The 26,683-nt window shown below is 35.6% G+C and overlaps 1 protein-coding gene and 2 long non-coding RNA genes across 3 annotated transcripts; 1 reads left to right on the top strand and 2 right to left on the bottom strand.

The window, feature by feature from the left end:
* Window positions 1-453: 453 nt before the first annotated feature.
* On the bottom strand, window positions 454-3,449 carry LOC147511818 (uncharacterized). The gene is made up of 3 exons (XR_015217084.1): window positions 3,352-3,449; window positions 3,170-3,268; window positions 454-685 (listed from the first exon to the last, which is right to left on the bottom strand). It is a non-coding gene; the product is annotated as an uncharacterized LOC147511818 (long non-coding RNA).
* A 5,335-nt stretch (window positions 3,450-8,784) lies between these two features.
* On the bottom strand, window positions 8,785-11,861 carry LOC147511817 (uncharacterized). The gene is made up of 4 exons (XM_086598574.1): window positions 11,376-11,861; window positions 11,141-11,292; window positions 10,522-10,670; window positions 8,785-9,446 (listed from the first exon to the last, which is right to left on the bottom strand). The coding sequence occupies exons 1-4, from the start codon at window positions 11,859-11,861 to the stop codon at window positions 8,785-8,787; spliced, it is 1,449 nt and encodes a 482-aa protein (XP_086454700.1).
* A 5,884-nt stretch (window positions 11,862-17,745) lies between these two features.
* Window positions 17,746-18,708, top strand: LOC147511816 (uncharacterized). The gene is made up of 3 exons (XR_015217083.1): window positions 17,746-17,989; window positions 18,113-18,217; window positions 18,288-18,708. It is a non-coding gene; the product is annotated as an uncharacterized LOC147511816 (long non-coding RNA).
* The last annotated feature ends 7,975 nt before the right edge of the window (window positions 18,709-26,683 follow it).

Below are 26,683 nucleotides of genomic sequence, written 5' to 3'. Positions count from 1 at the left end.
TCATGAAACAGGTTTAATGACATTTTTACATTTAAAAAACTACCGTCATTATAGAGTCCGTCATAAAAGTTAACAAAAAACGTCATAAAGTTGATGAAGGTTCTGGAGAAGCTGACATCAAAGCTCGAATTTAATATGACAAAAACTCATTTATAAACATCATAACTGGATCTTTTTGCATGACATATTTTACTTAACCGTCATAATTTATTAGAAAAAGTGTCAAGAACTGAACCTTCATTTATGACTGTTTTTATTTAAGTGTCATCCTGAAAAACAAAAGCGTCAAGAAATTAACACTAAAAACTGTCAAGAATTGGTATGCCACACGACGGTTCTTTGGAAGCCGTCATAACTCTTTTTTTTTTTTTTGTAAATCTGAAAATTCCTATAAATCAATACATTCCGACACCACCAATACATTCAGACACTTGACAGAACAGCTGGAGTCCATTACGAAAACAAGAATCATACTTTTATTACTAACATAAATCATTCCAAGAACTTGTTCATATTACATGATTTATTCACGGAGAAAAAAATTAAATAACTTAAGCACTTGATTCAAAATCAAGTCTCATAATCCAACAACAATGCAATTTACATAACCCATCCAACAAATTGCTAATCAACCGATCCATCTCAAACAAACTGAATTGAGCTACCGTGTTATCTCACTTATAACCTAAAAACAATATGAAGAAGAATGTGTTAGTTTGTTTAATAAGTAAACTAAAAATATAATCATATAACAACTTCTACACAGTATTAAAAAAATACACAAACAATGTGTTAACACACTAAGTCAATAACTACTAAACGAAAGAGATACAATCAACTATGACAGAGAATCATATTGGTTAAGCCCCAAATAACGTACACCACTGTAGGATATATCTAATATGTACTAACTAGCCGAAGCACTAAAATGTATAGGCGCTACCAACCGAAAAGGGGAACTCAATCGCTAAAGCAAAGAATATAGGCAAAACCCGGAGGATACTTAAACATGAACCTCATTCTCCTATCTTAGGCCTTTAGGTGGCATAAAAGCCTTGGAACGGCTGCCACGCCTGATTCGACTCACCATTATTAGATTAGGCCTTTTTTGTCTGCGCATTACCCTACTTCCTTAATCCAAATAGCCATAGGAGAAGTTGAGCTAGCTAACCTAAGTCCGTAGCTAAAGTTCTTAAACAAGAGTTCCATTCCCCTTACTCCTATTGCAGGCAAATCCCGTTACTAGTAGTTCTGGTTAGCCCACTTGCCCAAGCACACTCTCAACTTGTAGATGCTCCCCCACGAGAATAGAAAAACCAACAGACCACGAACACCAGCACGCATGAAAACAGCCCTTTTGAAAGCTACCCAAGGAGCGGGCATCCATCCAATCTGCACTTATAGACATCAAATGGCCTTATTGAAGGAGGCCAACTTCCTTTTCTGCTTCTAATTTTGCAAGGGCATCCTTTAGGGTCCGAACTTCGGCCTCGGCATTTACTTGCTCTTACCGACTCTGCAGCTACCTTTGCCTTGAGATTCTGGCTCTTGGAGTCCATTCCGTCATCATCATGAAAATGGAGGCCTTTTATAACCCTTCCTTCTCCTGATCCAAACAACTCATTGAGCTGCTTCAATCCCTTTTTGCTTATAAAGTGATCAGATTCATCAGAGTATGCCCCATTTCTACTAACAAAGGTAAACTGGGACGATGACAGACCCAAAGCATCCTTCTGTAAATCATCAGGGTCAAGGGTAAGGATGAATGTAAGGATTAGAAGAATGGTAATGTAAGGACAAAGATTCTTCATAGCCGTCATTCTTTGCATCTACACTTTATTAAATTCAACATACCAAATAGAACTCATCTGCATATTTTTCCTTGTCGGTTTTGACAATAGATCCAACATTTCCCACAAAGATGACTCTGATGACCATTAGCTCATCATCGGTGAGGAAGGTAGAGCTAATATGTGGTAAATTTATCCGAGAGTGTTGGTTGGCATTCTGATTTCATCCCTTGAGATAATTACATGACGGTTTCTCGATATGTTGTATTTTGAAGATAAAGATAAAACATATGAAGATAACCGAGACATCCTCATTCTACAATTTTCATTAGGATCGAGCTCGGTTGGAACACGAGGTGATCCCCCGTAAGACTAGTAGGGATGTTAACCGAAGTTATTGCTTCTTATCTCGGTACCAACGAGTGCGATTAAATCTTGCACCATCCATATGACACCTTGAAACATCGATGTACCATCACTAGAACTCAAGCTTCTAGTTAATGATATATAATTCCCATTTTCCTTTAGCTTGCTACCTCGGACGCCCCATAACAATGGCAGCTTCTTCGGCCGCCTCAAACTCCATCAGCAACGCATTTTCACTGGTAAGATCATAAACCATGCGTGTCCTGAAACCGACCTTGGCTTGAGACATTTCCAACATAGACATGGCAACTGGAACCAACTGCCACACCATTAATTAATAGATCCTCTACTCCCCAACCCTACATCTAAAAACTTAACTTGCAGACGGGCACCCCAAGGAGAAGATCCCCGCATATATTCACAAGCTTTAATAGCATCCATAATGTTCATGTACTCAACCAAAGCAAATCCTTTGATAGGAAAGAACATGAATTGTTCTATTGGACCAAATTTCTCAACTTGAAACCTAACTCTAGTTTCAGACACATCAGAACCTAGAGAACCCAACCAAAGTTGTTTTGAGGCTGAAAAGACATCCATGGCTGCAGAATTGTCGTCAAAATACCACACAATCGGATTAGAAGAATGGTAATGTAAGGATGAATGTTGGTAAGGTGAAGCCAAAAAAATAGATACACTTCCACTAGCATGAATGTAAGGATGAATGTAAGGATTAGAAGAATGGTAATGTAAGGATGAATGCGTCTTGAGTCGAAGATTGAAGGAGTCTTGAGTGGCTCTGCACATTGAAGGAGCAGGCATCCATCCAATCTTCACTTATAGACATCAAATGGTATTATTTCCGTTCGTTAACTACTTCTAACGAGCAAGTTAGTAGCCTACCTCGGCTGGATGTTGGGACAAACAGCAATAACCGTGCTTATCCTTCTAATAAAGAAAATAAGCCTAATAACCTAAGCCAAACATAAAAGATATATAAATGGTGCACATACCTATGCCGAGATAAATTTATCGATGTACTCGATAAACTCCAGACGAATTTCAATAAGGTCCACGCTTGCATATGTCCTAGTGTTAGCCAACTCCATTAGCTACATAAGTCAACAAAGAAATTACAATCATCTCTGTTCTTTTTATATACTTGCAATTAGTATGAGAAATAACAACTATTAACCTTTGTTTTAAGTGATTGATTAGGGTTCTTCATAAAGTGTCTCATGAACCGCATGACGTAATATCCACATTCAAAATCTCCTGGTTGTTTAGGGCACTACACACCAACATAAAAAAACTGTTGATCAACATTCGATCGATAATGGACTATAATTTACACTGTATATTCAAGTAATGCTTATTTACCCTGGACACGCCCATTTTGGTTCCACTCTCTTTCCTTCACCCAATGCTAGTGTTTTTTTGATCCCACTAAAGAAGAATTTCAATATGTTAAAAGATGTAGGCATATGTATGTATCATACAAAAATTAAAAGTAAAAGTAAAAATCAACTCAATGTTTCACCATCACTTTTAGGTTTATATTCGGTTCACGTCCAATTGAATCAAGATAATATACTTCTTTTGCACTTACGTCAATCATTACCAAGACCCAATGATTCCTAAAATCATATATAGAACAATAGCATCACAAAATAATATAAAACAAAATTAATGAGATCCAACAGATCTTAATTAACATAGCCAACATGTTTACCCTGGGTTGTAAGGAAGGAAAATAACTTGGTCTCTTTGTCTTGCCTGTAATCTATTCAAGACAAAATGGCTCATCTCTTTCTTATCAGCATAACGGCTGAAATCAGCGGGATAGCAAAATCCAAACCTTTGTTGAGAACTTTCATATTTCTCAAACAAATATCTAAAAGGGAAAGTAAACATTAGTACATCTACACATCGAAGAGGAGTAATCAAACAACCCATCAATCAAAAATATTTGACACACCTGATATAAACAATAATGCAATTGGCATTCAACAAATTCTTAGGTTGACAAACATCCATGATCTCATCTTTGGCGATAAAAATTGCAACTCACGCTCAAAACCCTAGTGTCCATTTGACTTATGTGATTTCCTTTCATTACACTTCCCACCAAAACCCCAAACTCTTTCAAATACATTCATCGAACTCATCACATTCAACTTCATCGGTCTAACAAAAAAAAAACAACTCATAATAAGAATAAATAGTTATAGGAAAAAAAAAGAATAAATAGTTATAGATATATGTAAAAAGTGTTAAATGTTTTACCATATTTTCAAGCAAAGACAAAGTCACGAGGCCAAGCCACATGGTATCCAACCGCACCTCCAACAAAGGTAATGTCATCATCAAAAATCGGTCTTGGCAAAGGGCAGTTGCAAAAATTGCACGCATAATTTGAACACGCACATAACCTTCCCCAATCTAACATCATTTATCATTTCATCTGCTCCCCGACCCCTCAATTAGACTAGCATCAGGCAACAACATTACCTTTTGACTCCAAAATTAACTTACACATTGGAAACTATGACAAACATAGCGATAATAGTAAGTTTGGAGACAATAGAGTACTATAGTCACTAATTATGGACATTACACAGAGTTTACCTTCGTATTTTCTGATTTAGACTTAGACATTGGCATGTCCTTTTTGGCTTCAAGAACCTTGTTATTGTCCTTCGAGCGAATAGCCTAACAAGCATAATAATAATGTTTTTAATAATATGGTGAGTGTATAACCTTTAGTAAACATGTTAACATCAAGTACTTGCTCATTTCCCAACTTAGGTTTTGATATTGCATTATCGCAAAGTAGCACAAATTCACGAGGCCAAGCCACAATGTAACCAACCACTCCTCCGACAGTGGTAACATCATCATCAAGAATTGGTCTTGGCAAAATGGCAGTTGCTGAAATTGCATGTATAATATGAACACGTACATATCCTTCCCCCAATGTAACGTTATGGATCTTCTCGTCTAGTCCTAACCCCTCAATGAGACTAGCATCAGCAACAACATTGTCTTTTGACTCCAAAGCTAGCTTATACTTTTAATATCAATGACAAATATAACAATAATGATAAGTTCAAATATCCTAGAATACCATGATAACTCACTATAGAAATTACACAACATTTACCGTCACATTTCCTGATTTAGGTTTTGGGATTGCCACATCACATTTTGAGCCCATAGCCTAATAAACACACAATGAAAATCATACACTAATATTGATAGTACAACTATTTATTGTAGTTTACACTAAAATAACAAGTACCTGCTCATTTCCTAGAGTAGGTTTCACGACCGCCACTTTGCATTTGGTTTTAGCAACACTCTTGTTTTTCAAGCCCATAGCCTAACAAAAAAATAAAAGTAAAATTGAACAATTATATACATAAAATAACATTTACGGTTTAAACATTAAGTAACATATACCTGCTCCTTTCCATATTTAGGTTTTGAGATTGCCTGCATTAAACTTTTTGATTTAGCACTACTCTTTGTCTACGCATTGGATAGTTTGAGTTATTAAATATAATTACCTATTTGCATTATATAATCACAAGCATAAAAATTTACCTGTTTGCACTTCTTTCTCACATTTGCTTCAAGTTCAATGTTAAGACATTCATAATTTGTCTTGTTGTTAGCACCATTAGATAGTTGGTCACCCAATGGGCTTGACATTCGCTTTCTTCCCTCATTTTTAGAACTGTTGGAAGCAACTTTCTCTAGTTCTGGCATGTTGGTGGTAATTCCTTGTATAATACCTAATGCCTCTAACTGTCTCACTCTTTCCTTTAACGCCTTGTTCTCATATTCTTTCTTACGGATCCTGGATTCCATCTCTGCTCTATGTGCCTTCGACCCCTTCTTCGGGATATTGAAGTAAGTTGTTGGAGTGACATACTTACCTCCTGCTCTTACCCTTCCACAATGTTCGAGTCCCTAGTGCCTTCAAGAACATCTTCCTTTGGGTTACTAATTTCCCATTAGCCTCTTCTTTTTTTAGTTGGTCCTGCACGTCAGTTGAACTTTTACTTAATTAAAGTGACAATCGGAACATAAAAGAAACTTAAGGGGGTCTAATACTCTATCAGTCCAATATATATCATCGTTAGATAAGCCATTAATCGAGTACTTGTGCAACCTCTGGAAAAGGCCTTTATGAGGGCCTGGATTGGCTATCAAACAACATTGCAAACAAGGCTTGAGGCAAGTGGTAGAACTTGTTAGGATTGCTGTGGTTTGTGGTGGCGACAACTTTAGAATTTGCACATTTTTTTTTCAGATGACTTTTTGGTGATCATATATTGTAATAGGCGGGGATTACTTGATTGGATATACTTCAGGTTTTTCTTGTTTGTTGTTTTGAACATGCCCTTTTGCTTTAACTTTTAGAAGGAGACTAAGTCAATATCTTTACTGTTGATACTGTTTATCTTTGAAATAACCTTAAAGGTCAGGGACCTTTGGAGTATTGTACTTGAACTCCCTAAATAGCTCTGCATCTTTGGGAAAAGAAAGAGTATTAATGCTATGTGTTTGATAGGACGACCATTTGACGAGTTCCCCAAAAAAAAACGCAAGATCAGAAAATAGCAACATTTGACCATTTGACCATCAGAAAACAGCAAGATCAGAAAACAAGGACACAGGAAATCAAGACCAGAAAATCAAGGACACAGAAAATCAAGATCAGAAACTGGATGGGAGTCTCCCAACAAGAAACATAGATGTCAAGCTCGAAAAAATCAAGGGGAAGGGAGCTCGTGGACTGTTGATCAATCTACTTCATTCATGAGGGGGGAGAGAATGGCAAAGAATCTAAGGAGAGTGCAGCACAACCTAAGTAAATGATAAGGTTAGGAAATCTAACTATGCTCATCAGTTAGTGAGATTAGAGATTGAGGAAATAAGTAGCAAGTTAATGACAGTTGAATGAAAGACGGAACAAGAATCAGCAGCATGGTTTCAAAATAGAATTTCCCGCCATTACTGCTGGATGGTGATGAATGGTGGTCATCAACCCTTGAAGAAACTACAAGAATGGAATTGAAGTTAGGATTAAATGATCGATGTGTGTTCTGTGGGAGAACACAAGTACTTCAGAAAAAACAAAGGATCGGCCAGAGATGATGGTCAAGTGGGGTTTGGTGGAGGGCTTCGTGCGGAAAAACTTTACTTCCTAAAGGGGCTAGCGAGAAAACTCTTTGTTTGCTATAGCAAAGACACAACCTACTACATGTTTGCTATATCTAATAATATTACTACACATTACACATAAGTACATATACTCAAATATCTATAAAAGGATATAAACAACTTACAATTTTTTACTGCCACTTCCCTCATTATCATCATCATAATATCCACCATTCTTGTCTTGGCGAGCTAAAACCACAAATTAGCTCTATCATCCTCATCAAAAGATTCTCCCAACTCTTCTTTCTATTATAAAACATATAAATAGGAAGTCCAATTATTTATAGAGTATATGTTACGCTTCAATATATAAATTGATATTTAAAAGATTTGTGCAAGTACTTACCAATTTATCTTCTAGGGCGGCATATCCAAGCCTCTTGATTCGGTGGTTATACTTATTCATTTTCCTTCGTCTTTGATTGTAATTTGCTTCTCTCCTTTCAAAAATGGTTTACATGCATTCTTAGTATATATATTTCACAAGTACGCATGAATAAACACAACCAATTTACTGAAAATTCTATTCTAATAAAATTAATGATATACCTGGAACTCTCCCGTTAATCTCGATTTCACAAATGCATGCCAGTCGGGTTTCCTTATCTTATATTTTTTAGGTGGATTTGTAAACGCATCTTGATCATCTTTAAAAGGGAAGATAAACTTCTTCGTAAGCATATTCTTGAAGGTCCTCCAACGAACTCCAATTGATTTCAAAACTACCTTCCTATACTTAACATCTATATTGAATCTAATCTGAGTAATGAACAAACAAAAAAAAAAGATACAACAAGCATGATAAGAAACAAAAAAAAAAAAAAGGAACTATACAAGATATATTTACCAGAATGCCGACCCACAAAAGATTTAGAAGCTCCTCAGGTGCTTTTTTCCATGTTTGAAAAGCACTTAAAGGAATTAGGGCTCTCGCAAGAGCACCTTCCCAACCAGAAAGCTTGTTGCGCACCTTTTGACCTATATGCTTACCTTTTCCATTAAATTCAACAATAATTATTATGCCATCCCACTTACGAGACAAGGCATGCATTATGGTCGCACCTCTCTCACTTAGTGCTTCAGTGTCACTTAGTTCTTCTTCGTCTTCGGAATGGACAACCTCTTCTGGATCCATCGCTGAACTATGAATAACATATGGTAGTAATTAGTACGTAAGATAAACCATATTATCCACATTCAAACCATATTATCTACATTCAAACCATATTATATAGAGTAGTAAATTGAATGCAATAGTAAATAGATGATTAAAATGAATAAATACAAGATGGACTAACCACTTTTAAAAAAAAATCTCAATCACTTGAAATTATTAAAAACACTTAATAAAAGTCTTACAACCAAAAAATTGCAATAAAGAGAGGAAAAACAAACACTAGGTTTTAGAAGAATCATTCTCGACCCATATTCCCTCACAGTCTTTACGTGAGAAAATTGGTTGAGATTCATCATTCACATCAAATGAATCAACACTTGGCACAACTTCAGGCTGAACCCTATCTCCAATATCCCCATCAAACACGTCATTACCAATATCGCTAACATTATAACATCTTTTAGGAGGTGTTAGAGCAATCGACCATTTAGGATCAAGTTGATCGGGAACATAAAAGACTTGCTTGGCTTGAGAGGCTAAGATAAAGGGATCAGATTTATGCCCAACTCTACCAAGATCCACTAGTGTGAAACCCAGATCATCGGTCTTTATGCCATTCTCGCTGTCAACCCAATCACACTTGAACACTGGAATGTGAAACTGAAAATAATCAAGAAGCCATATTTCAACGACAACACTATAGAAGGACATGTTGGAAAAGTCTGGATTTTTCTCCTTTGCACTTGCAACTTGCATTGCTCCTGCCACCAAGCTTACACCACTATTTTGATTCACTCGTGAAGCATCACGACATTTTGTGGAAAACCGATAACCATTGATGACATAACTCTCATATTTCAATGCATGCATTCGAGGTCCCTGAGCTATCCAAGTTAACACACTTGAGATTTTGTTATTCGGGATGCTTCGGCTTTTAAAACCTATATTATGTTTAAAGTTAGTAACCAAAGGCGCACAAAAAATTATTACTTAACAATAGTTTATCTTACCCTTCCTTTCAGCCAATCACTAAAAGTACGGATGTGTTCTTCTTGTAACCAAGTTGGTTTCTTTGAGGAACGGGGGTGTTTTTTCTTTAGGTACTCCATGTGCTCCCTATTAAGTTTTAGAATGAATTAGTTATAGAATTTCTAAGCCAATGGAATAATCAACACGAAAAACTTAAAGAAATTTACCCAATGTAAGGTTTAACAACTCTTGTGTTTCGCAAGACATAAAGATGTGCTTGCTCTAAACTGCAGTGGCAACACCCCCCACTGGAGTGATTCCTTCCAGAAGCATATCATCAGGTGTGATTTTAGAGTTGGCAGGAACTCCAATTGGGTCCAAATCAGATAAGAATTCACTACAAAACTCAATTGCTTCCTCTCAATAATATAATTTTCAGCCATGCAACCTTCTGGACGATTGCGATTTCGTACATAACCCTTCAACACACTCATATACCTAAGACATTATAAGACAAAAAGATAGGATGATTCTCCATTTTTCATACATTATAAAGACAAAAAAGTGGGATAAAGTTTTTTTACCGCTCAAATGGGTACATCCATCGGAAGAAAATTGGACCACAAAGTTTAACCTCTCTAACGAGATGGACATTGAGATGAACCATGATGTCGAAGAACGGCGGTGGAAAGTATTTCTCCAACAAACATAGTGTGACGACGACATCCCTTTGAATTTTACTCAACTGCATCACACCTATTACTTTTGCACAAAGTGCATTAAAGAAGAAGCACAGTCTAATAATTGTATACCTCACATGTTTCGGCAAGACAGACCGTATTGCCACTGGAAGCAATTGCTACATCAAAACATGGCAATCATGTGACTTCAGCCCTTGTAACTTCAAGTCTTCCATTGAAACACGTGTCTTGAAATTAGAAGAGTATCCTTCTGGGACTTTCATCTCATGCAATGTTTGTCAAACCCTATGTTTTTCAGCTTTAGACAATGTGTAACAAGCTGGGGGTAAGAATATCCTAGTTTTACCAATCTTTGGTGCTAGTTCATCCTTTCCCATGTCCTGAAGGTCCAGACGACCATTAACAGTGTCCTTTGTTTTCGAGGGAATGTTAAGCAATGTACCAATAATGCTGTCACACACATTCTTCTCAATGTGCATGACATCCAAAATGTGTCTGACAAGCAAAAATTCCCAGTAGTCCAATTAAAAAAACACTGACTTCTTCTTCCAACATTTCTTAACAACTTTGTCGACTCCATCATCAACCTGTTTTGACCTTGGTGTGGTTGACCTCTTTGCTTGTCCTCCTACACCTTGTCGCTTCCTTTTACCCACTCGCTTTCTTGATTTTCCTCCCCGTGACCTTTTTCCCCCTTTTGGCATTCTTGATTTGCTCAAACCTGTGTTCTTTCACTTTTTTCCCCAAGAGACTTTGATCATGCTAACCTTTGCTTTTACTTTATCACCATCCAACACTTCTCGGGTCAGAACTCAAACTCTTGCTTACCATAAAACGCCTTCCTTTGTTTTCTAAATGGGTGGTTCTTTGGGAGGAATCTTCTGGTGGCCATGTATACATTTTTACAAGAATGCTTTAATCTAAACGAATGTGTTTTTTCACCACATACAGGACAAGCATAATACCCTTTAACACAACAACCAGATAGATTACCAAACGCGGGGAAATCATTTATTGTCCATAATAACACAGATCTCAATGTGAAGGTTTCTTGTCGGTAAGCATCATAAACATCAACCCCAGTATTCCATAGAACTTTTAAGTCATCAATCAAAGGCTGCAAGTACACATCTATATCGTTTCACGGTTGTGCCGTGCTTTTGATATTAACATAGTTAACATCATGAACTTTCTTTTCACGCACAACCAAGGTGGAAGGTTGTAAGTGATCAACATAACAGGCCAACAACTGTACTTACTGCTCAAAGAACCATGTGGGTTGAATCCATCTGTAGAAAGGGCTAGACGAAGATTCCTCGAATCTGCTGCAAACTCTGGCCACATAGCATCTACAGACTTCCATGCCGGGGAATCTGCTGGGTGACGAAGTTTGTCATCAACTTCTCTTTCATTGGCATGCCATGTCAAATCCTCAGCAGTTTTTACAGACTGAAACATCTTTCTAAACCTCGGGATGGGTGGAAAGTACCACATAACTTTTGCGGGCACACCTTTGCTTGTCTCAGTCATATTCTTATTCTCTTTAAACCTTGACACTCCACAAGTAGGACATGTAGTGCGGTCCTTATTAGCATCATCTCTATATAGTATGCAATCATTAGGACATGCATGTATCTTTTCATACTTCATTCCATAAACGGACAACATCTTTTTCACCTTCCCCATTGAAGAGGGTAGTAAATTACCTTCAGGAAGCCCATCTCCAAACAATTTCAATACTCAGAAAAAGACTTATTAGACCACCCACCCTTCGCTTTTAGATTGTACAATTTCACCACCATTGATAACTTGGTATACTTGGAACACCCTTCATATAATGGTTTCTCAGCATCATTGAGCAATTTTCCAAACTCTCCAGGATCCCTCGGATATTGTTCAAGTCCGGCTTGTAGCAAGTTTTTTGTGCTCGCTACATTGTCTGGAGTTTCCATCCCGTGAAGGAAGGCATCCTGTCTATCAAAACAAGGAGTTGCACTAAGAATTTTTTCCCATGAAATACCCATCTTGTGTATTGCTTATCAATCCCGTGATGGAAAAGGTGATTTCCAACCACCTTTTGACTTAACTCGCAAAGATTGACATAGTGCTCACATGGACATCTCATACAAGTCTCCTGATTCTCTGTGGGGTTTGCAAATAAAAGAAAATTTGCAACCCCTTGAATATATTCATCTGACAACCTATCCTTGGACATCCACGATTTGTCCATTTAGTATCTAATAAGTATGTGCGTGGCAAGAAGTTCCTGAAGACATCCAAACAGAGCACTCAATTTTGCTAAAAATATAAATAAATAAAAAATGCAAAAGTATATAAAGGAAATACCTTAGATGAATTTGGTTTGTACATGTGGCTTTGTTGGGGTTCAAGGCAGTTTTCCTTAGATGGAAAGCTCACTACTAATTCTTGGAATTACTATTTTCGTGTAGTTTGCGGTTGGTATAATAATTATAGTAGATATGGGTGTTATGCTGAAAAATTAGATGTGATTATGAGAAGTAGAAGTGCAGATTTCTTACTGTTTTACTAGAGCTGGAATAGTATTCATATATCAAGGTTAGAATTTCGGTTTATTAAATTTGTCTAAAGAATTGCTACTTTGGCTTGTAGTTGAGCAATACGCAGTTTTGGCTTGGTGAGTCTGTAGGGAACAACAGAACCCAACAAATTGTTGAATGTGGTTTTATTAAACTGCTTTCTTTTCATGAAATATTTTATGCAAGAGAATGACTTTATTGTTTCCAAGCCTAGCTGGTAATGTCCTTAGTCAAAATAGGATGTTGTATACATGCAAAATCCATTAATTAGTATATTATTTGTTACTTGAGTAGGTTTTGGTTGTTGTATACTTTGGTAAAGACTAAGGGTAGGTGGTGTACCAGTATTTCCTTGGCTACTTTAATGGTTTTTATCTTTTCTTTTTCACTTTTTTAATAAGCAGACACTTTGTTTACCTTTTTATATGTTAAAGTTAGTAATTTAGAATTCATTTCAGTTGTTAAGCTTTATGTTAAGTTCTTTGTTCGAATACAGACGCACACACACAAGTAGGACACACACACGCATGTACACACAACAAAACGTTAAAGCACTCACACTAAAGACCATCATGTACACTTCATTTGTACTCTCTCTATATATCTCTTCTTAACATCACCACTATCTATTCATCTTCACACATAACACTTCATTTGTACTCTCTCGGTTCATACAAACATGGTGTTATCTATTGTTCTTCTAAAGCTTGTTGAATGGCTCTTGTATCAACTTTTATCTAACTCGTGTTATAGAGCATCAAGGAAAATCACAAACTATGGTTATTACTTTAAAAACCAATCTGTCATTAAATCATCATCACAACATTCTTCTTTGTTTCCTAGCTAGTGTTACCAAGTGCTGTTTGGAAGGTAGAGAATCACAAACATTGGTTTGTGATATATATGGTGCCTTATTAAGGTCTCAATCTTTGTTTCAATTCCTTACTTCATGTTGCTTGCTTTTGAAGGTGGTAGCATTATTAGAGCCTTTATGTTACTTCTATCATACCCGTTTCTGTTGGCTATGAATCATGAGATTAGATTGAGGGTCATGGTGTTCATAACATTTTGTGGACTTAAGTTGAAGTATATGGACAGTGTTGGCAGGGCTGTTTTGCCTAAGTTTTATCTTGAGAATCTTAATCTTCAGGCCTATGAAGTGTTAGCATCAACAGGGAGGAAGGTTGTATTTACTAGTGTTCCAAAGGTGATGGTTGAAGGGTTTCTCAAAGACTACTTGAACGTCAATGTTGTTATAGGTACTGAATTACAGAATTATGGAGGGTATGTACTTCATTAGTTTTGTTGATGGGCCGGGGTTGCTTGTAAAACACAAGGCTCTTAAAGAATTCTTTGGAGATGACAAACCTGATATTGGCCTTGGGAGTTCAAATAGTGTTCATGATCATCTCTTCATCTCACTATGCAAGGTATGGTAATTAGTTAGTTAGTTGTCACTACATTTGTAATGTGTAAAAACTAATCATTTTTTTTTAGAATATATAAAATTAACAATATTATCTAACAAACTTGCTTGAAAAAGTTTCCTTCTGTTGTTGTAACTGTATTGACATGTGGCACACACATGGCCATTTTCTATATTTACATACTCTAAAAAAAATTATCTACAACGTTTCATATAATATGTCAATTTGTAGGGTAATTATTCATGTATGCATGCAGAGTAAAACAACACTTGTAATAATACTCACAGTTTACTGGTTCCTAGTTCATGCGTGAAGCAACAATTAATGGATGAATCTTACCTAGATTACCTACTTTCTGGTCACCATGCATATGACAATCTAACATATATAATAGCAAATATACCTATTAGGCAGTGTAGGCTTGCTGATCGAATACTTCACATTTTTTGTATGTTTTATTTTTTCCTTGTAGAGTACTTTGACATATACTAATAATTAACATTACTTTCAGGTGCTTGACCAAGAAATACCTAATGCCATACAAAATAAATATAGAAGTACTTTTTAGTGCCTTGTGTCATTGGTAAAGGAAGGAGTCCAATAAGGAAAGGTGGGTTTTCTTCTATCTTAGTTCTATTGGGGCTTATTTGTACCTAAAACTGGATACAGGATTAGTTTTGTTGAAATTTTCAATATGAAATGGAAAAACAAAGAAGTAAACAAAAAAAAAAAAAAAATGTCTTGTCACAATAAACAACAACCAAGATTACCACGGAACATGCATAAACAACGGCCATGAGTCATTGTTTGAATTATGATCGGAAAAGAGGTGGGATGAAATTACAAAAATAAGTGCTCATGGCTATGTTGAAATAACAAGTGTTAATAGCCTCGACCGAGGTTCTCATTGAAAACAAAAAATTCAAATGCAATAACAAATATTTCTACAAACAATTTAAATAAGAAAAAAGAGATAAACAAAAAAAATACTTGCTTTAAGATTTCAGAAACCTTTGTTGTAGTAGTAATCAGACTGATTCCTTCTAGCTCAAACAAGTTTAAGCGCAGCAGTGAAGAAGTGAGTGTGCAAGAGACCAATGAGATGAAGAAAAAAAAATGGTGTAATTGTTAGGGTTTGCAATGGAAGGGGAAGAAGGATATATAGGGGTAACCCTAACATCAATCCCTTAATATCCGGCTAGAGGGAAAAGTAATTGGGGTGAGTGGGAAAATTTTCATCGCGAGGGGAATTTCTCATTATTGCTGTTTCGATAAGATTTTTTTTTATTCGATAAGTTTTTTTTTTGATAAAGCTGTTTCCATAAGTGAGGAGTATATTGACGGTTCAATTCTTACTAAGGAGTCCATTGATTTTGGTATTCCTTTTTTCGGTTAAGTTGTTGACGGTTTAATTGAAAGGAAAATGGACCAAATCTAGTGCCCAAAAAACTGTGAGAAGGTTGACGGTTTATTCTATTGCTAATTTGACTGTTGTAAGAAGTACTATTATATTTTCTTGACACTTGTGTCATACACGACATAATATTACAACAGCCGTCATAAAATTATTATATTTTCTTGACGCTTGTGGTTTATTCTATTGCTAATTTGACTGTTATAAGAAATACTATTATATTTTCTTGACACTTGTGACATACACGACATAATATTACAAATGAGCCATCATAAAATTATTATATTTTCTTGACGCTTGTGCCATACACGACATAATGTTGCAACAGCCGTCATGAATTTATTATATTTTCTTGACGCTTGTGTCATACATGACATAATGTTGCGATAGCCGTCATAAATTTATTATAATTTCGTGACGCTTGTGTCATACACGACATAATGTTGCAATAGCCGTCATAAAAATATTACTAAAACACCTATCTTGACGGTTTTTAACAAAGCCGTCAAGATAGATAAAAAACAAGCGTCATAATATGTCATTTTTTTAGTAGTGTTAGGCTTGCTTTTCAGGGTAAATTATCTTCTCCTACTTTGAACAGTATTTGTAGCCCAAAGTGTTGGCCCTTAAATCACAATATTCCCATCACCTTGAACAATCAAACGTAGTTATTTGGGCTGCCAGCACTCCCGCTATTCCACACAATATCAGTACCACCTTAATATCACCAAGCTTTAAGAAAAAGAAAGGGTAGGCTATATTGACACTCTTATTTTGCCACTCTTATCTCACACCCTTCTCCCTTCTGGTCTCTCGGATCTCATCCTGAGATCATTAGATCTAATTTTGATAAAAATCATGAAATTTTGAAATTTCAGAAACCAAAAAACCAAAAAACGCGAATTCCATCACTAAAACCCAATTCCATCACTCGAAAGAGAGCTGGCTTGATGCCATTAAGGACCACCTGAGCTATAGTGACAACACTCAACCAACAACCAAACCCCACCGAAACCGCTCAGTTTTAGCCCCCTAACAAAAACCCAACATTATGGTATAGCCAAAACTCGATTTCCCCACTCCTCACAAATCTCGATTTGACCCCACCCCATTACTGTCTTTCAAAGCTTCGCAGTACCCAATCAAGTACCAATCAAACACAGGAAATGTACGTGCTCCCAACTCAATGTACGTGTTGTATACATGTTTTTCTACCTAGATCACTGAAGAATTTGGTGGAAACTGTGACTTTGATATGGATGATGTAGTCCAAAAGTTAGAGAAGATGTGTGTTGTTGCTGGGATAAGCTTTTCATATATATTATTTTCTATCACTTTTACCTAAAATTTTCTGAAATTGTCAGTTGATATCGTTATACTTAGCTTAGAAAATGGAAAGATAATAGGTTGGATCCCAACATCTCTTACACATAAAAAAGTAACTAAAAAGAGGAAAAGGAATTGGAGCAGCAGCCATTTCGCTATATGCATCTACTTTACAGACTGGTTGACATTGTTACCTTATTATATGTGGAAACCATTGAACCAAATATTTAACAGCAGGGACTGAATGCTTACAACGGAGTGAACGGACTGATAATGAGGTATTAAGTCATGATTCATGAATGATTTACACAATATTTTATTAAAAAAAGTCATGAATGATATACACAAACAATGCTTCTATGACTATTAAGTATTAATTTTTCACACTGATAACGTTATGATGTATACTAAGTTGCAATCACGAGGATGTAAGTTGAAAATCACCCATATATATAATGCAGCACAACAAAGTAGAATTATGATCTAGTTAATTCAGTTAATAATAGCATCTAATTTACATCACATATTAGGAATACTAAATAATTTGAATCCATCTCTCTCCTACCTTTTCTTGTTATATGTACTTCATTCAGTTGATTTTCAAAATGTACTTGACTTTCTTACAGTGTTACAATAAAACACTCAGTATTATTTGTCTTAATTTAGCACAGTAGTTGTATGAATCAAATGCACTGTTCTTGTCCCAATAGGCAATAGGTGACCTCAAATTGAGATGAGTTGGCCATGTACAACATAGACAACCAATTACCCCAAATAAAATAAGTTTGCAAGTTCAGCTTCATAAGATTACCATGTTTATTGATCAAAAGAAAGATAAAGCCAGAAGTAGATCAGAGATAACAAGGATTTTGGTTGGTTAGGCAGCTTTCGGCAAAGTTTAATTATGAAACTATGGTAGCGGACACAATTGGGGGAAGAAAATTCAGCCAATCCGAGATATATCTAGCACAAGGCAAAACAGAAAAGAAGACTCTGATAGTTGTACATAGAAGAGTAGACATTATCAAGTGAAAGATAGATGCATTTCAGGATGTATACTCAAAACATAGTCAAAAGAAAACCTGTGAAGTGAGAAACTTTACGCATTTTCAAAATTTATATCCATATAACTCTAGTTTGTCTGTTAAGAGTGTTAGTTGAACATTTGGCTGCTTGATTTCCATATTTCTGATTCACTCATCTTTCACTTAGGATTCTATTGGGAGATACTACTACCAGAGTTTGAAGCGTGCTAATGAGATCATTGGTGCTGAAGGCAGCACAGGGTACTATGAGTACTTGATGCCATCCTAAAAGGTAACAAACTTGTTTTCTATGTCTATACTCGAGCATTTTGGAGTAATTTAACTGTTAAGGGCATCTACAGGTCGTACGCTGCATCTTCCAGCTCGTCAAGTAGAGAGATAATAGGCTTTCCATCATGCAGAGTTATATAATTTTTGGAATGAATTTTTGTCTCTGAAGCATCAAGAAGCTATCGTGTGTGTATAACCTTGGAACGAGACCTTGTGGCAGAAATGATTTGTATTGGTGTTACATGCACTACAATGTTATTGAACGTATTGCTAGAAAGCCAAAATAAAAGATGTTAAAATTGACTGTTTTTTTTTCTTTCAAACAGAAAGCAATGCAAGTAAGCAACATTGTCACTAAGAACGAATTGATTAAGTAAACCCTAGTTTATTTCTCATCATCAGTCCAAACAGAGATGAAGTTACATTGAACTCTTTAAGAAAGGAGTGAACCTCGGAAACATCCTTTTAGACTTTCAGTGATAATGAATTACATTGAATTCTTTAAGAAAGAACCTCCCAAAACTCCTTTCAGTGTACTTCTCTGAAATCCGTCTTTCTTCTCAAAACAGTACACAGGGGCTTGCCACTTTTCATCTTCAAGCACCGCTCCCACCTCAAATGTCATCACATCTGAAGCTCTCCCTGCAGAGATTAAAATGTAGGATCAAGTGTAATAAACTTGGACAAATTCATTGCATGCAACTCTATATAGAATATTATAAAATACCTGTATAGAAGAGCCAGTGAACAGGCCTCTTAGTAACAACGTCTTCATAATACCAAATGAAGTCAACCTTCTCCCAGACATTGCAGAGGAGGCCATTAACATATTTCTGTCCAAGATAGTTTGCACCGTCGAGCCAGTTGGGATGAAGGATGCCTACCTCTAGTTGGGCATACCTGCATTCCTTGGAGTCGTCCTCTGAAAAGTGATATGAAAATAATATATATGAAAAGCTTACCCAAGCAACAACACCCATCTTCTGTAACTTTTGAACTTCATCATCTACATCAAAGTCACAGTTTCCACCAAATTCTTCAGTGATCAGCCATACGTGCTCCCAAACCAATATACGTGTTTTTCTACCTAGATTAATTGATAAGATAGCAGGAGCACATACATTTCCTGTGTTTGATTGGTATTTGATTGGGTAAGCTTTGAAAGGCAGTAATGGAGTCAAATCGCGATTTGTGAGGAGTGGGGAAATCGAGTTTTGGCTATACCATAATGTTGGGTTTTTGTTGGGGGCTAAAACCGAGCGGTTTTGGTGGGGTTTGGTCGTTGGTTGAGTGTTGTCACTATAGCTCAGGTGGTCGTTAATGGCGTCAAGTGAGATTTGATGATCTCAGGATGAGATCTGAGTTGAGGACCAAGAGGGGTGTGAGATAAGAGTGGCAAAATAAGGGTGTCACTAAAGCCCAACCGAAAGGGAATAATTTTTGCAGCTTTTTCTTTTCATTGCTGTGGTTGGTAACATTGGTATTCTCTTAGAGCATCTTTAGAAGAGAAACCAAAAAAATACCAAATTTTTGAACCAAACAGAAAAAACACCAACCATGTTTAGGAGAAACATCACATTTTCGACATCAAATGACGCGGTTTTGGATAAACTGCGTCATATAGCCTTTCTTAAAACCGCGCCACTTGTGGTTTTCTCAAAGCCCAAGCCCACGCAATTTTTCCAAAACTGCGGGATGTATTGCATATCAACTTTCTTCTTTATTTTCTTTCCCAATCTCTCGCGCAATTTTGCGAAAACCGCGTGATTGAAGCCCACTGTTTAGCCCAAGCCCATGCGGTGTTAGAAAAACCGCGTGAGAGATTTGATACAGCACTAAAACTGGAACCAAATTTTGGCCGATTTGGTGTTTGGTTTTGTGTTTTCATCAGCATGTGACTCTCCTAAAAATGAAAAAATACCAAATTGTTGGAAATTTGGTGTTTGATGCTAGGAAAGTATCTCTCCTAAAAATGCTCTTACTGGTTACAATATTTTTCTTGTAGAAGTTATACATAGTATAATACTGACTGACAGGCTTAATGTCCTTTTAAAGAGAAGTTATGTTAATCTATTGCACTATCTAGTGTTACATCATGATCACTTTGGTTTTACCGTATGTACTCGAACAATTGATTAAGGAATAATGTACCTAAGACAAAACGTGAAAAGTTTTTGTGCAACATTGGCATCCATTTCAGTGTTAAATTCGTCAAAATGGAACAGATTTATGTTGACATATATTGAGTGTTTTGAGTCTCCTCTAATATATTAATAGAATATGAGCTTTCTGATTAATACCGAGTATTAAATATCTTTTTATACCTGTTCAAAATAAATGGGGGGCTCTGTATTCATGAGGCGCAAAGAATGTCTTGAATGGTGTACTGGTCTAATATCTATTAATGTATTCCGTGCAATTATGAAACCTTTACTTGATTAATCATCAACATCATTTTTAGTTTTGAATCTCAAGGCTCTTAGCAAATTGATTTGCTTTAAGGATTATATAATATAATGAACGATGTAGGCAGAGGTAGGCGCATCAAAACAACACCTAGAGGTTTGAAAGACACTCCAAAACTCGTAATGTATTGAATGGCGTACTGGTCTAAAAGGTTACTGCCCGTTCCCATTGTTTGATAACATAATAAATCTTTTACTAATACAATGCATTTGATTATTACAACAAAAAATGTATTCTAGAAACTATCCATTTTCCATGTTTAATTTGGTTGTTCACATTTTCGAACAAATTTGTATTGTAGGATTCTAAAAGATATGTTCTCTAGCAGCTATCAAAATTTTCCATGTACTATGTCTAAAAACTGTTGCAGAGAGAATTTAAGATGTAAGTCATAACAAAATATAAAGTCATTAACGATTTTCTTGAAAAATTAATTTTCCATGTTCAAACACTCCCATTTCATTCTGGAAAATTTATTTTTCAATCTATTGAATTTATATGTGGAGAAAACATTTTTTTTCCCAATGTAATTAAACACACCTTAAGCCCACGTGACAATTTATTTTACATACTAAAGTTTTGACTTGTCACTCAAAAAGTAAAAAAGCAAAAACTAGTCTAACCAGCAGTGAAAAGTGAAAAAACAAAACAAAAAGGTTTAGGTTTTGTTTTGTTTTGTTTTTTTTTGTTTTGTTTTTGTTTTGTTTTTTTGTTTTTTTTATCAACAAACCTATTTTAAATTAGATCAGTAACTCTTTGATGCTGGTGGGGTTCAAGCCCTAGACCTTTGGTATCATCATCCAAATTTTTTTCCAACTTTGCTAAAAAAAAAAAAAAGAAGTTTTGTTTTGTTACCACCTCAAAAACCCATAACCCAAGTTTCCGAGCTCAGATGAAAAAGAAACACAACATTCTTCTATTCTCGTTTTCTCATAAACAACACCACCTAAAAAGTTCCCCCATTTGCTAGAGAGAAGCACGCCATAAAATTTACAACAACAAATTACAATTTGCTACGGTAAGGAGGATCAAAGTTCTTCTTCTTCAAGTTTTCTTGGACCAGAGCACCAAGAACAACGACTTTCTTTTACAAATATAGCAATGTGAGTATGTTTCCAATGAAATTCTCTTATCTTCCCATTTACGTTTTGTTTTTTCACAATGGACCTTTGGTTATTTTTCTTTCTTGATAATGGGGACTTGTTTAACAAGAAAGATACTAGTGAAGTTCAAACTCCTCTTCTTTGTTTTTTTTACTAAAGTTAATTTTCAAGAATGGGACTTTGTTTTTTATTTATTTTTTCAGCTTTTTTATGTTATATTTTCTTTCTAGTTTAGTTTTGAAGATAATTGGTGACAATGTGTAATGCACCATGATTGCGTCTTCAAAATTTAGAGAACGACATGCAAGAATTAAAACAAAATCAAAAGGACATTCATGTATACTTTTTCTTTTTCTTTTTAAATAAATTGAAATTCGATATAATTCGGTTTTTAAATAGTATTGTGTCCTGATTTCTCATAAGGAATTGGACGAATTCAAAACTACTATGACTAAATCTGTTGATGAGTTGAAAATGTCTTTTAGAAGACCAGACATCACAGGTGAGGTCTTGTAGATTAGGATTCAGAGAGCTTTATTGTACTTTCTACCTCACCATGAAGTCGTTAACCGAGGTTTTGTTCACAATTTTCTGTAGATGGAAAAGGTTAAATGTGATTTAGAAACAGATTTCAACAAGAGAATCAAATATCACTCCAACCATCTGGAAGTGGAATTTGAAGATAGAATTAAAAAGCAAGTAATATAATGTTTTGAATTAAACAGGAGAACAAAAATGGAAGAATTCGTTCATCAAGCAGAAAATGAAGTCGAGAGTCTCTTTAAAAAAAATTAAAAGATGTAGAAATAGAGGTGAATTGAACTTCCTTTTCTTTAGTCCTATTAGTTCCTCAAGTATTTGTATTTGAATCTCGACACTTCTCTTCAAAGGTATAGATGCTTGATCTTGTATCTTTTTGAATGAGGCCAACTTCTATTCCAGCCTCCAAGGCTAAGTATGATACGTTTTACGATAGCGAAAAAGGTTAGTTTTAGTTGTTCTAATTGTAGGTTCCCATTTCCTCTATGTGTTATAGGCAGAGCAAAGCAGAATCATCTGTACGACAAGCAAGTATACCATTACTTTATTATTTTTTGTGATACCTTAGAGATACCCTTTTCTCATGGTTGTGTACTTGGTTAGTTATTGGGGAAATTGTGCTTTAGAACTTGGAATATGTATAAAATTATAGATGTTAATCCTTCTTTGTTCCAACTTTGGTAGACCAACCTCCTACTAAATATGACACTAGTTTTGAAAATATTTATTTAATAGCAAGGCTCTTAGGATTACCAATTATAGCTGATTTATTGTTCTCAAGTCTTGGATTCACGTACTTCTCCGCACGTGAGCTTTTGCTATTACAACACTGTTTTTTCTTAATCTCTAGTAAGCATGTATTTAATTTTTGCATACACGAATTATATCTTATGACAACTAGAAATCTTGGATAAACATTTGTTCCCTATAATAGCACATACATGAAATCATAGTGAAACTATTGGTAGGCAAATACTTTTTACATGCATTTTGGTTAGCGTTGTGCCCTATATATATATGCTCTTCATTCTATGTGTTTGCTTTGTTTTGCAGAACAAAAGTTTGAGTTCCTGTCATCACTATTCGAAGCTGAATTTGGTCTGAAAAGCAGACTGTGTTCAGTTGTTGCGGAGTACCGTGAATGTATTTCTGTGTTAAGTTTGGTGGATTTCCGCTTATTTCTATACCACCACACTACCATGCGGCGAGTTGGGGTTGTTTAAAGAGCTAATTTCATTCGGGGTTGCAGCCATTGGCATTTTCGTGTGCTCGATTTGTCCAGATGTGGGATCTCTGGGGTGAGGAGAAATTCATAAGAGCATTGTATAGAAGAAGGGTTGTGGGGATTTCATATAACATCCCGTTTTTTTTTATATATTTACTAGTACAATAAAAATAAAAATAAAAATAATAAAAATAGATAAAAATAAAAAGGATAAAGATTAGAAAGAGATAGGGTTAAGAGGATAAACCCCATTCCCTGTTTTCGAGGGTTTTAAAAAAAAAAAAGGGAAACACGTAGAGTAGTTTACACGGAGAGTTTTATACAGGAAAAAAAAGAGTTTTATTGAGAGAAGAAAATGGAGGCTTCTTGCTGGAGATACTGATAGAGCATATAACCGGCGAGTAGATTTTTTTTTTTTTTTTTTATCTTTCATTGAACCTAGATTTTTATGTCTATTTAACTTTAGTATCTAATTTCTGCTAATGATTTTTTGCTTATTTTTCTTTTGTGCTTATTATACATTTTACATGTTGTCGAATTAGTCTGCCAAATTAGTCTGCATACTGTTGAAACAAACCTATATGATAAAAAGATGATTATGAATCGATTTTAATTATTTATATATTGTTGATATAAAATTGTTAATGTTAGAATTGTTGATTGTGGGTAAACCAATTTTATGGTTTTGTTTGAACTGCTGGTGGACGTTGGTTTGTGGTTTGAATTGGATATATATGATGATTGTTGGGTTGGTGATTGTGTGAGTGTATTGTGTTGATTATATTGGGTTGAGTGGATACTGTTGAGTGGGCGGTTGAAGCTCTAAAGGTTGTAAATGGCGGTCAAGATCGAATTTTTGAAGAGTGATGGAATTGAATTTGGTTAGTGGCAATGAGTTGGGTTTGAGGGGGATCAAAACCGAATGGTTTTGGTGTGGTGGGGAGTGAGAATGGTGGTGGTTGTTTCGGTGGTGGTGTGGGTTGTTGAGGGAGAAGAAAGAGACCACGATCCGGTGCTCCAGAACTAAAGTTTTGTTTCAGTTGGGCTTGGGCCTAATTAGAATTTGTAGGCTTTAGTTGTTTTTAAAAACTTGTGGGCTTAAGTTGTGTTTGAGTTGGGCTTGGGCCGAAACAAATTAGTTTGTTTCTTTGGGCCAATTTCTATTTTATGTGGGCTGGTCTTTATGTTTTCAAGTGGGTAGGGTGGAGTAAATAGATTGGTTTAGACTTTTGGGCTTGGGCCCATGCTATGCTTTGGTTTTATTTTGGTTAGTTGGGTTAGGACCATGGGTTGAACTGCTTTAAGCATTGGTTTGGGTTAGGACCTGTTTGGATGACCACCGGTTTAGGACTGTTGACTGTTGAGCTTGACCCTTTGACCCGATTGACCGTTCACCTTTGACTTGTTGACCGTTGACTTTTTGAATGTTGATTTTTCGGACTGCTAACATATTGAACTTTGTAGACAAATCTAATAATAGGATGTTGTCGAGACTTGTATAAACATGTTTGTAATTATCTAATACAGATTTGACGTAGTTTTATGCAATAATATATATTGGCTCTAATGGACTTTGATTTTGACTATGTGGTTCATAAGAACTACAAAGACTTGATTCCAATCTTGAAAGATTTGGATATGTAGGCAGCTTTGAGCAAAAGTGCAGCCACTATATTATATATTATATAGTAGTTATTGTGATAATTATATATGTCCAATGTTATTACTTAATTGTGTACGTGCTTGTGGTGGTTTAAAAGGTATTCATGAGACATTTAATTAACACGTTACTCATAATTGAGAACCAGGATATCTATGATTTATATAATTGATAATGAGGTGAGTTGATTGGTTATTGTGTTTTGAATATTTAGTAATGATTCTATTGCTTGAGACGATGTTTATTTTATAATTAAAGTATTATAATAAATGAGAACTCTTGAGTGTTAAAAAGTGTTGTGAAAATGTAATGTGTCACCTACATCTTTAGATCTCTCCACGCCTCTTTGATGAAAAGAAATGAAATGAAATGTTTATGACTAATGATGTCATGTGAAAAGCCGCCTTAGAGAGAAACTAAGGCATTCGCCTTGTGGGTTGGCTGTATTCCTTGAATATACGGGAATGTAGATCTGTATTCCTTGAATGTGGCAGGAATGACCTAAGGTATTCATTGAATGTGCCATGAATGACATGTTAGTGTTATGATGGGTATTCCTTGAATGTGGCGGGAATGACCTAAGGTATTCATTGAATGTGCCATGAATGACCTATTAGTGTTATGATGGGTATTCCTTGAATATGGCGGGAATGACCCAAGGTATTCATTGAATGTGCCATGAATGACCTAATATTTTGTTATGCCCAAAAGAGGCTTTGTGTATATATATGGAAAGCCCAGAGATGACTGTGACTCATAAGTTACGAGATTACAAGATGAAAATATGTTTCCTGGAGGCGATATCCCTGCTTGGGACATATGTCTTGTAGTGGTACTCCGTGTGAGTGAGGCACACAGATATGTGTGATTTGGCAAATGTGTGAAGTGCAAATCGTGGAGTAGGAACTAAAGGTTGGGCTGTGTCTTTTAATAAATGAGTCAACGAGATAATTAATAAGCAAAGTAAAAATATTGATTTTACGTATGACTGAGTTATTACATATGAATATTTATGTATTATGATGTACATGATTTCTTACAAGAAATATATATGTGGTTAGTGTGAGTTGATACTCACGAGGGATGAATGTACTCTCTAGTTGTGATATTTTCCTCGTTCTCATAAGTAAACGAGTGGTTAATTAGTAAAATATTGATTTTGAGTATGATGGAGTTATTGCATATGAATATTTATATATTATGATGCACATGATTTCTTACACGAAATATATACGTGGGTTGTATGAGTTGATACTCACGAGGGATGAATGTACTCTCTGGTTGTGATTTTCTCGTTCTCATAAGTAGACGAGTGGATGCATATAATTTCTTATGAAGGAATGTACGTGAATGTGGTTAGCGTGATATGATGGAGAGGGTGGTGTGACATGAATGTTAATATTGGCGATATATTATGCCATATTATGTATACCCATGATGGTTGCAGTGTGAAATAAATGTAGATTTTTAAGG

Source organism: Coptis chinensis, chromosome 3 (genome assembly GCF_015680905.1).
Source record: "Coptis chinensis isolate HL-2020 chromosome 3, ASM1568090v1, whole genome shotgun sequence".
NCBI classification, from domain to species: domain Eukaryota; kingdom Viridiplantae; phylum Streptophyta; class Magnoliopsida; order Ranunculales; family Ranunculaceae; genus Coptis; species Coptis chinensis.
This window is presented reverse-complemented; position numbering and strand designations above follow the sequence as displayed.